The sequence below is a fragment of the Protopterus annectens genome, chromosome 4.part1 (assembly GCF_019279795.1).
Source record: "Protopterus annectens isolate FY-2018-M chromosome 4.part1, PAN1.0, whole genome shotgun sequence".
Lineage (NCBI taxonomy): Eukaryota > Metazoa > Chordata > Ceratodontiformes > Protopteridae > Protopterus > Protopterus annectens.
In genome coordinates, this window is record NC_056734.1 from 139,559,683 (window position 1) to 139,571,907 (window position 12,225).

The 12,225-nt window shown below is 45.6% G+C and overlaps 1 protein-coding gene across 1 annotated transcript in view; it reads right to left on the reverse strand.

Moving 5' to 3' along the window:
- Nucleotides 1-12,225, reverse strand: part of CAB39 (calcium binding protein 39) — a 1,351,479-nt gene that overhangs the window by 703,352 nt on the left and 635,902 nt on the right. Inside the window, exons 11-13 of the mRNA XM_044070040.1 lie at nt 10,026-10,046; nt 8,792-8,834; nt 8,429-8,450 (exon numbers count right to left, since the gene is read on the reverse strand). Coding sequence (XP_043925975.1) covers nt 8,429-8,450; nt 8,792-8,834; nt 10,026-10,046 — 86 coding nt within the window. The remainder of the gene's footprint in view (nt 1-8,428; nt 8,451-8,791; nt 8,835-10,025; nt 10,047-12,225) is intronic.

Genomic DNA, 12,225 nt, shown 5'->3' on the forward strand with positions numbered 1-12,225 from the left:
CTTCCTGGTACCAAGAAAAGAAAACCAATGGAGACCTATTCTCGACCTGTCTGCTTTAAACACATACCTCATTGTCACAAAATTCAAAATGCTGACCCTACAGCAGCTTCTTCCCATGTTGGGCAAGGAGTCTTGGCTGGTAACTCTAGATCTCAAGGAGGCATACCTGCACGTCCCCATACGACCAAATTGCAGAAGATACCTCAGATTTCTTGCAGGATCAGAGCATTATCAATTCTCAGCATTGCCTTTTGGCTTATCTACTGCGCCCAGAGTGTTCACGAAATGCCTGGCATCAGTAATTGCTCATTGCAGGCTTCAGGGAATTCAAATCTACCCTTACCTGGACGACTGCCTGTTACAAGCGGACAACAGGAACAAACTAGCAGAAGACTTGAAAAGGGTCATTTATCTACTGCAAGCCCTGGGATACACAGTCAATATAAAAAAGTCAAGACTGATACCATCCCAAAGGATAACCTTTTTGGGTGCAGAGCTGGACACATCAAAACAAATGGCATTCCTAACAGTAGAAAAACAGGAGCAACTCCCTCTCTACTTCTTGGCATTAACAAAACAGAACCAGCTAACAGCAAGAAAAGTCCTGCAAGCCTTGGGTTTCATGGCATCCTGCATAATATATTGGTTCCACATGCCAGACTGCATATGAGAAAGTTACAGTGGTACCTAAGGAATTTATGGTCTCAGCACAAGCACAGCCTAGAAACCCAAATTCCAATAATCCCATGCCTGAAGCAAGAATTCAAATGGTGGGCTCAGGCCTGTCAATCAAACAAAGGACTGCCCTTCCACAGCACTCAACCAAGCCAGACCATCACAACGGACGCCTCAGACCTCGGTTGGGGGGCACACATGCTGGACAAGTGCATACAAGGCTTATGGACTCAAGACCAGCTGCACCTACACATAAATCAAAAGGAAATGCTGGCAGTAAAACTGGCAATTCAGACATTCAGACCATTTCTTCGACAAGGTCAACTGTTAAGGACAGACAACACCACAGTTATGTGGTACATCAACAAACAGGGAGGCACACATTCGTACCCTCTATGCCGGATGGCAATGGACCTCTGGAATGTGGCCCTGAGCTTCAACATTCAGTTACAAGCAATTTTTGTGCCAGGAAAAGAGAACATACTAGCAGACATACTAAGCAGAACTACCACGGATGCCCACGAATGGATGCTGCATCCGGACATATTCAAAACCATTACAAGAAAATGGGGACTACCAGAAATAGACTTATTTGCATCCCCACGCAATCACCAACTGAAGAAATTCTGCACAAGGACGTACCACCCACTTGCTTGGAAAGTGGACTCCCTATCTTTCAGTTGGAAAAACCTGACAGCATATGCATTCCCACCACTTCCTTTGATGCACAAGGTGCTATTGAAGATCAAAGAAGACCGTCCAAGGATCATCCTGATAGCTCCAGACTGGCCAAGGCAACATTGGTACCCATTACTGAGGAGCATGTCTCGGGAACAAATATGGCCTCTACCCCTGGTTCCCTTACTGTTAACACAGAACAACTACAGCACCCTGCATCCAAACCTGAAAACACTGCAGCTGACTAACTGGAACATTGCATCAGACCAAATAACCCAAGTTTATCCCAAAGGGTTAAAGACATTATCTTGGAGGCTCGCAGACCCTCAACAAGAAAAAATTATTCAGCAAAATGGAAAAGATATCACATTTTGAGTACTGCAAAAGGAGAAAATGTGTCACTGGTAAACATAGCCAACATCCTGGAATACTTGGCAGAGCTCTTCCACAACGGCCTGTCCTATTCTTCCATTAAGATTCATGCATCAGCTATTTCAGCAGAATACAACTTGGATCCTCCAGTCTTCTCACATCCTCTGCTCAAGCAGTTTCTGAGAGGAATTAAAAATGTAAAACCACCTAGGAAGCCGCCATTGCCAGCATGGGACTTGAACTTTGTGCTAGAAAAGTTGACACTCCCTCCTTTCGAACCAGCAGCAACAGCAGAATTACAATACTTATCATGGAAAACTGCTTTCCTGCTTGCAATCACTTCAGCAAGAAGGGTATCTGAGCTACAGGCATTAATGGCAGTACAGCCCTTCCTGATCTTCCATCAAGATAGAGTGTCCATGAGAACAAATCCTACTTTTATGCCAAAGGTGGTCTCCAGGGTATCTTTAAACCAAGCTATCTACCTACCTACATTCTTCCCCAACCCACAGAACAGGGGAGAAAGACTGTTGCATACCTTGGATGTACATAGACAATTACGTTACTACCTGGACAGGACCAAGGGCAATAGAAAAACTGACCAGCTGCTGGTAGCATATGCAACAGGAATGGAAGGAAAAGCAATCTCAAAACAGACAATCTCTAAGTGGATAGGAAATTGCATTAGATTTTGTTACTCCTACCATGGGAAGAAAACTCCAGAAAACATCAGGCCTCACTCTACAAGGGCTACAGCCACTACCACATCTTTTCTACGAGGAGTGGCTACCAAAGACATTTTAGAGGCTGCTACTTGGAGCTCCGTGCATACATTTGCCAAGCATTATAATTTACCTTTATACTCCAGATCCCGAGCAGGTTTTGCCACTGCTGTTTTGCAAGGGATCTTAACTACACCATAATCTTATGTCTCCTCCTCCCCCAGTTTGGCTATGGTATTCTACCCATTTGTAAGGACTGCAGATGCATCCTTGAAGGACATAGTACAGTTTTGTACCTACCATAAATGTAGATGTCCGAAAGGCATGCATCTGCAGTCAGGATTACCCTCCCTCCTTCCCCTCTGTGGTACTCCTAGGGTATTTGCCCATCTTGTAGCTAGCTGGGGGAATCTATTATGGTGTATTTGTTTGTATATATGTACATACATGCTTATTTTTTGTTTGCTCTCTACTATTTGGAACCATTTGCATTTATCCAAATTTAGCCTTCCTAGAGGGCACCTGGCATCTGGGGCAAGAAACACTGAGGAAGATGGCATCGGCTGATGCCTTTATACCCGAAGAACTGCAGCTATGACGTCGGGTGAAGTGCGACACCAGCCGAGGCCAGACCCAGACTTTGGAATCCGGCCGACCGAAGGGCTGCCTGACGACAGGACAACCCATTTGTAAGGACTGCAGATGCATGCCTATCGGACATCTACATTTATGGTAGGTACAAAACTGTACTTGTCTGGGTCTGCAGCGTGTGCCTTGTACAAGTGGAAATGAGAATCCGGGACCCTGTAATATCTGTCAGGTTTGGCAGGGGCCGGGGGAAGAGAATCAGGGGCTGAACAGGCATCATTGTATGCATCAACAACTGAAAGTACAGGAGGAATGGCTAGAGGTCTATGCTGTGGTAAGTGTAAGAAAGTCCTTAGCCTTTTCCTAGAATCAGAAAAATCCTGATCCTGCCATTGGAAATGTTCCCTCATTGAATGTAGAGTTTCCCCAAATGAAAATTCTTCTGGGGGGGAGGCAGAAGGAATGGAGTCTTCTGCATCCGAATCCTCATAAGGCGAGTATGGTCCTTCCTGATGGTCTGATAAATCTGATCCATCCGAGGAATAGTCAGAGGAAAGAGGTTCAGGGGGTTCAGTCCTAGGCCTTTTTTCAGGAGGGGGTTGTGAGGCCCTGTCTGGGTGAGGTTGGGATCCCCTGATCAAAGAAATAAGGTCCTCAGCGAGGCTGAGAATCTGAGAACTTGGGGAAGGTCTGTGAGGGGGAGCTTTTGTAGGTAAGGCCTTGGAAAGTTTAGCTGCTTTAGCCCTGCAGAAGGCCTTAATAGACATAGAAGCAGGGGGTCTAGCTGCCCCACGTGCAGGAGTAGAAATGTCCAACGGAATGGTGTCGGACAATTCTTGGGTGCCTGCTTCTTCGGTAGGAATTTCTGTAGCCGACTCAGCCGGGGCCTGTGAGGCCTCGGTAGTCGGAGGCATGCTTGCGGCCGAAGGAAGAACCGAGGACTCGGTTTCAGCAGAAACAGAGACACTCGCGGTAGGCCTCACCGTGGTTTCAGCCGAAACCGCGGGCCGCGAGTGTCGGTCCTTTTCCTTGCGTTTTTTAGCTAAATGAGTAGTCAGAGTCTCAGACGGCATTTTATAAGCAAAAGCGGGACCAAAAAACTCTTCTGCAAACTCCGACCGACGTCTAAGTGTCTGTCGGTTGAAGGAGGCACAGGCTAAACAAGCGGATACGTCGTGGTCTGGGCCTAAGCAAGGAAGGCAGTAAGAGTGGAAATCCTTATGAGGTATTTCTTTCCCACAAGTTAAACAATTATTTACTTTTTCTGACATCGGCTGAGGCAAGAAAGAGTCCCCAACGGGGTACTTAGCTTTTTTAGAAGTCTTCGGTAGCTGAAATCTCTGGATCTGACCAACCGGCACTTGCGAACAGCTTCTGTTTCGGGCACCGCGCGGCAAGAAAGACTGAGGAAAATGGCGTCGGCTGATGCCTTTATACCCCAGGAGCTATGACGTCGGGTGAAGTGCGACATCAGCCGAGGCCAGACCCAGACTTTGGAATCCGGCCGACTGAGGGGCTGCCTGGGGCAGGACAACCCATATGACTGCAGATGCATCCTTGAAGGACATCTGGGTTATCCTGCTGGCAGGCTACCCTCAGTTGGCCTGAGTTCCAAAGTCTAGGTCCGGCGTCAGTTGCTGTCGCCTCCTCCCTGACGTCAGTGCGCCAGGGGTATAAAAGATGCAGCCAACGCCATTTTCTTCAGTTTTTCTTGCCCCAGATGTCAGGTGCCCCTAAAATCGTAGGCTCACTAATGCCAAAAAGCATGCATAACCAAAAAACAAACTTTTCCTTGATCTACAAGCAAATACACCACATAGGTTATATAGAATAGAGAAGTACAGATAAGTACCAGCAAGGAAAAGGGGGATGGAGGGAGAGTAACCTGGAATGCAACAGTGAATACACTCTAACATCTACATTTATGGTAGGTACACAACTGTACTATGTTCATCGTGTTTCACTGTTGCAGTCATTACAATTGGGTTGAATCCCAAAGCTATGGTTGGGAGGCTGGAGCTAAATAGGATTAGGGGAGGCTATCAAGCCCTGCAGAACTGCAATGGGAAAGCCTGCCCTGGATTTAGGATAGAGAGGTAAGTGGTAGTGCTTTGTAAAAGTATGCACTGAACTCCAAGTTTCAGCCTCTAAGATGTATTTGGTTGATACTCCTTTGAGGAAGACTGCTGAAGTGGCTGCTGCTCTAGTGGAATGTGGCCTAATGACCTTAGGTACTGATTTGCCATGTTGTGAATAGCAGAAACGAATGCAGTGGCCTATCCACTTGGAAATAGTCTGCTTTGAGATAGGCTTTCCTTGTGATCTTGCAGCATATGCTACTAGAAGCTGTTCTGTCTTTCTGAAAGCTTTGGTTCTGTCCAAGTAGAAGCGTAGCGGTCTGTGAATGTCCAAAGAATGCAGAAGTCTCTCACTCTTATTCTGTGGGTTCGAGTAAAAGGTAGGCAAGTGAATTGTTTGGTTAAGGGCCACACTGGTCACTACCTTAGGCATAAATGTAGTTTTTTGTCCTCAGAGAAACCCAGTCGGGATGGAAAATGATGAAAGGTTCCACAGCCATGAGTGCCTGCAACTCTGAGACTCGTCTAGCGGAGGTTTATTGCTAGGAGCAGAACTGTTTTACAGGATAAGAATTTGATAGCTGCAGAGGCTGGCTCAAAGGGAGGCAGTGTAAGTTTTTCCAAGACATAGTTGAGGTCCCATGCAGGTATTGGTGCTCTCCTTGGGGGTCTTATGTTTTTGGCCCCTCTGAGGTACTGCCTTAGTAATGGATGAGAAAAAATAGGTGGTTCTGTATTGTAGTGAGCTGAAATGGCAGAGGCATGATTTTAATGGATGAAAAGGGATAGGCCTTTATCCAGAATTTCAGTTAAGTATTGCAAAATCTGAGGAATATTTGGAACTTTCGTGTCAATACCTTGTGCCTGGTTCCAAGCACAGAATCTCTTCCATTTTTCTGCATAAGATTTTCTGGTGCTAGGCCTCCTGGCCTCCAAAATAACCTCCATAACTGCTTTAGAAAGAAGTGTGCCTTGAATGGCTACATTATTCGGCATGCTGCCAGGTTTAGGGTCCTGAGTTGGCTGTGCAGTATCTTGTTGAGTCAATAAGTGAGGTATTTGAGGAAGTGTCCAAGCAAGGCATTGGGACAAACACTTTAGGATTGGGTACCAGTGCTGGCGGGGCCAGTCTGGGGCAATCAGAATCATTTTTGGCTTCTCGTCTGACCTAGAGTACCTTGGGGAGGAGAAGCAGAGGAGGAAAAGCATATACTGTTAGGTTTTTCCAGCTGAAAGATAGAGCATCCACTTTCCATGCTTGCTTGTGATAAGTCTTTGTGCAGAATCTTTGTAGTTGGTAATTGAGAGGGGAGGCAAATAGATCTATGTCCGGGCATCCCCATTTCCTTGTTATCAGGCTGAAGATTTGTGGATCCAGCTTCCACTCGTGGGGATCCATGAGGTTTCTGCTTAGTCTGCCAGAGTATTTTCCTTTTCTGGCAGGAATTGTGCCTGCAGATGTACTTGGTAAGTCAAAGCTGTGTCCCACAAGGTCATGGCTAGTCTGCAAAGGGGGTAAGAATGTGTGCCCCCCTGCTTGTTTATATACTACATGACTGTGGTGTTGTCTGTCTTTATCAGTAGTTGTCCCAGATGAAGTAGGTCCTTGAAGGCTGTCAGGGCATTTTGAACAGCTAATCTCTCTTTTTGATTTATATGTAGATGCATTTGGTTTGAAGACCATGTGTCCTGAATGCATCTTCCTGTCATGTGGGCTCCCCAGGCATAGTCTGATGCATCCATTGTTAGTGTCTGCCTGGCTGGAGATAATGTGAATGGCTGTCCCTTGTTCTGGTGACAAACATTTGCCCACCATCGATACTCCTGCTGCAGGCAGGGAATTAGAGGAATGACCGTTTCCAGGCTGTGGCAATGTTGAGTCCAAACACTTTTTAGGTACCATTGAAGTTTCCTCATATGCAGTCTTGCATATGGAATTAGTAGGATGCAGGATGCCATGAAGCCCAAAACCTGCAGAATTTTTCTTGCAGATAACTGGGCCTTTGTTGCCAACATTTTGAAATAGGTAGTCAGTTGCCTTTGTTTGTCTGGCGTGAGATAAGCCATCTGGGCAGTTGTATTCAAGCTTGCACCCAGGAATGTTATCTCTTGTGAGGGTACTAGTTTTGATTTCTTTTTGTTGAATGTGTACCCTAGGCATGTTAGAAGTCTTTTCACAAATGCCAGATGAAGAAGAATGTCCTTGTTCTCTGCTTGAATGAGACAGTCGTCCAAGTAAGGATATATTTGTATTCCTCGTTGTCTGCAGAATGCAATTACTGGTGCCAGGCACTTTGTAAAGACCCTGGGCACAGTAGATAAGCTAAAGTGCAGTGCAGAGAATTGGTAATGCATTGAACCAGCCTTGAATCTTAGGTATGCCTCTTTTAGGTCTAAAGTCACAAGCCAAGCATTCTTGCCCAGCATGGGCAGAAGCTGCTGCAAAGTCAACATTTTGAATTTTGGAATATCCAGGAAAGTGTTCAGAATAGATAGGTCCAGTATCAGCCTCCAGGCCTTGTCCTTTATGAGTACCAAGAACAGTCTTGAGTAAAATCATTGTCCCTGCTCTTGCTCTGGTACTTGTTGAATGGCATCCATGAGGGATGAGACTTGTTTTTGTGCCTCTGCCCATTGATTTTTTGGCAGATCTGGCCAGCCGTTTGCCTTTGGCAGAGTATGGAAATGGAACTTGTAAGCCTTGTGACTCTGTTTAGAACCCACTTGTCCTGGGTTATGATGTGCCAATTTTGAGGAAAAAGTGCTAATTATCCCCCTAAGTGTGCTGTCAAAAGTAAGTGCTTGGTGCAGGCAAGGGGAAGTCATTGGAACTCTTTTCTGTATGTTTGTGGTCCATCTTCTCTAGCTTTGGAGGTAGAAGCACCCCATTGCTTGGGCCTATAAGAACCTTGAGCCTGGGATCGGCCCCTAGGGCATCTGGATCTGCCCCTTTGAGGTCTGTCTGACACAGGAAAGGACTAATTTTTTTGTAGGCCAGTGTCTACTAAACCTAGGTGGCTGTACTTTAAAAAAAATCTTTGACAGTTTGCATTGATTTAGCTTTGTCCTCTATTTTCTTTAACACCTCTTCTGCCTTAACACTAAAAGTATCATGCTGTAAAGGTGCACCTAGTAATTTAACTTCAACATGATCAGGCAGATTTTGTTCCTTTAACCAAGCATGCCTCCTAATTACAGAACCCGTAACTGCGGCCCTGCAGGTGGCCTCTAAAGAATCAAAACCACATTGCAAGGTACGTTTTCCAACTTGTTTTGCTGCATACAATAAATCCTGCATTTTCTTGTTTTCTGCACATTCAGAATTTAATAACATTTTCTGTTTAAGCAATCTCATGACATGTTGCTGATACTTAAGCATATGAAACTGACAGTTTAAGGCCCTTATAGCCAAAGTTACAAAAGTGTAAACCCCCCCCCCCCATCTATCCAGTGCCCTTGAATCTGTCAGAGGGGGTTGGGTTTTTTTGCAGTGGAAGCCTTAGCTCCCTTTTGACCCTGTGTAACAGTTTCTGGGTCAGCAGCAGGGTTTTTAAAAATAAATTTGTGAGAGTCAAGAACCCTGTAATACCGGTCAGGCTTAACAGGAGCTGGGGGTAAGGAGTCAAGGGTCAGACTAGACTCCGAAAACACATCTACAATGTCTAACACAGGTGGAACGGCTAGAGGCCTGTGCTGAGGTAGTAAAAGAAAATCCCTGAGCCTCTTTTTAGAGTCTGAAAAATCTTGGCTCTCCCAGTGGAAATGCTCCCTCATGGTATGCAAGGTTTCCCCAAAGGAATAGTCTTCAGGAGGAGATGCTGAAGGTATAGATTCTTCAGCATCAGAATCCTCATAGGGAGGAAGAGAATATTCCTGACCAGAAGAAATAGAAACCTGAAGATTCATAGTCAGTGTCTTGCCTAGGCTTCTTAGGAGGGGGATGAGAACCCCTGATCAAGGTAAAGTCTTCGGCCATTTTCAGCATCTGTTTTTTTGGGCATAGAGGCCTGTCCATGTGGCTCTTGAGTTTGTTTCCTTGCTTTAGAAGGTGCTTTAGTCATTGCCTTTGAAGCTGAAATCGTTTTAATGTAAAGATGTTTAGGTCTGAATACATCCTCAGAAGCCGGTACCTGCTCAGCGGCTCCGGACCCATCTGAGGGATTAGCGTCCGAGGCTCCAATACCTTGAGTATCCAGCGGCAAGGACGACTTCACGTGGGAGTCAGTAGCGGCCTGCGACTCTAAGGTAGCAGGAGTCAGGGGCTGTGAAAGCGCCTCACTGAGAACCAGCGACTGGCTTAGGAGAAACTTCATCGGTTTTGGGCCTCTGTTGTTTTTCTCCATCCATTTCTTTGCGTTTTTTGTAAACTCCGGTAGTATGGCTATCCGATGACATTTCAGGATAATTAAACAGTCGTCCAAACAAGTTTAAAGCAAAATCATACAGACGCTTAATAGTGCATTGGTTAAATCTAGCACAAAACTGACAACCAGTAACATTGTGATCAGGGCCTAGGCAAGGAATACAGTAAGAATAAAAATCCTTATGAGGTATTTGCTTTCCACAAGAAATACAATTATTAACTTTTTCTGACATCAGTCTGGAGCAAGAAAAAAGTTTCCCCAATGGGGTACTTAGCTTTATTGAAGACTTCGGATCTGAAACTCAAACGCGAAAATCTCAGGAGTCGGCCGACCGGCACTTGCCAACTGCTTCTGCTTAGGGCACTGCGAGGCAAGGAAGATGGAAGAAAATGGCGTTGGCTGCTTCTTTCATACCCCTGACGACCTGACATCAGGGAAGGGGTGACAGCAGCCGACACAGGACCCAAGACTTTGGAATTCAGGCCAGCTGAGGGCAACCTGCCAGCAGGATTACCCAAATGTAATGACTGCAACAGTGAAACACTAACATCATCTGGCAGTTTAAAGCCCTAATGGCCAAGGCTGCAGAAGTGTAAACCTTCTTACCCCATCTATCCAGCTCCCTGGAGTCTCCATCAGAAGGGGTAGGATTTTTAGCAGAAGTAGTAGAATGCCCTTGGGCCACTGTGAAATAGTCTCTGGATCTGCAATAGGATTTTTGAAAAGGAACTAATGGGACTCAGGGACCCTGCAGTATGTCAGGTTTTCTGGGAGCAGGAAGCAGTGGCTGTTGCCCTGGTGGAATGAGATCTAATGCTGCCAAGTACAGGTTTCCCATGGTGTGTACAGCAGAAACGTATACAATGTCCTATCCATTTTGAAATAGTCTGTTTTGAAATGGCTTTTCCCTGTGCTCCTGCAGCATATGCTACCAATAATTGCTCAGATTTTCTGAAAGCTCTGTTTTCTGTCCAAGTAGAAGCATAACTGCCTGTGAATATCCAAAGAATGCAGTAGTCTCTCCCCCTTTATTCTGTGGTTTTGGATAAAAAAGTTGGCAAGTGAATAGTTTGGTTTAGAGCCACACTTGATACCACCTTAGGCATAAACGTAGGGTTAGTTCTTAAAGACACCCTGTCCTGGTGGAAAATGAGGAAAGGTTCCACTGCCATTAGTGCCTGTAATTCTGAAACACTTCATGCTGATGTTATTGCCAGTAGCAGAGCAGTTTTCCAAGAGATATATTTTAATTCTGCTGTTAGCTGGCTCAAAAGGAGGTAAACTTCATTTTTCCAAAACAAAGTTGAGGTACCAAGTTGGAGTAGGAGGTCTACGGGGCGGGTCTTATGTTTTTAGCCCTTCTGAGGTACTGTTTGAGCAAAGGATTAGAGAAAATTGGTGGATCCGTGTTGTAATAAGGAGAAATGGCAGAGGTGTGGATCTTGATGGATGAAAAGGAGAGGTCCTTGTCCAGCATCTCAGTTAAATATTGCAGTATCTGAAGAAGGTTTGGGACAAAAGGGTCAAGGCTGGGAGCCTGGTTCCAGGCACAGAATCTCTTCCATTTATTCGAATAGGCTTTCCTGGTACTAGGCCTTCTGGCCTCCAGAATGACATCCATAACAGCTTTGGAGAGAGGCATTGCTTGCTTGACTAAGGAATTTTCCATGCAGCTAGGTTTATGGTCTTTAGCTGGCTGTGAAGTATCTGACTGCTGTGCTGAGTCCCAAATGTGGGATTTGAGGCAAAATCCAGGGTGGTTCTTGTGCTAAGTTCTTTAAGATTGGGTACCAGTGCTGGCGTGGCTAGTCTGGTGCAATCAGGATCACCTTTGGCTGCTCTTGCCTGGCTTTTATGAGTACCTTTGGAAGGAGAGGTAGAGGTGGGAAAGCGTATACCTGTAGGTTTTTCCAGCTGAATGAGAGGGCATCCACTTTCCATGCTTGTGGATGGTAACTCCTTGTGCAGAATTTCTGTAGCTGGCAGTTCATTGGGGATGCAAAAAGATCCATGTCCGGGCTCCACCATTTTTGTGTAATCATTCTGAATATTTGTGGATTCAATGCCCATTCGTGGGGATCCATAATGTTTCTGCTTAAGTCGCCTGCTAGTGTGTTTTTCTCTCCTGGCAGGAATTGTGCTTGAAGATGAACTTGGTAGTCTACAGCTGTGTTCCACAAGGTCATGGCTTGTCTGCAGTGGGGGGTAGGAGTGTGCACCCCCTTGCTTATGTACCACATAACTGTGGTGTTGTCTGTCTTTAGTAATAGTTGTCCTGGATGCAGCAGGTCCTTGAAAGCTATAAGGGCATTTTGTACAACTAGCATCTCTTTTTGATTGATGTGAAGATGTCTTTGCTCTGCGGGCCACTCGCCCTGAATACATTTTCCTGCCATGTGTGCTCCCCCAGGAGTAATCCGATGCATCTGTTGTCAGTGTTTGCCTAGCTGTGGGTTGAGTAAAAGGCTGTCCCTTGTTGAGGTGACAAGCTTGAGCCCACCATCGAAACTCCTGTTAAAGGCAAGGAATTAGTGGTATAACTGTTTCCAAACTTTGACAGCGTTGAGACCATACACTCCTTAGGTACCATTGTAGTTTCCTCATATGCAGTCTGGCATATGGAATTAGTAGTATGCAGGATGCCATGTAACCAAAGGCCTGCAGAATTTTTCTTGCAGGGAGTTGGGTCTTTGTTGCCATCAATTGAAAGTATTGAGTCAGTTGTCCTTGCTTGTCTGGCATGAGATA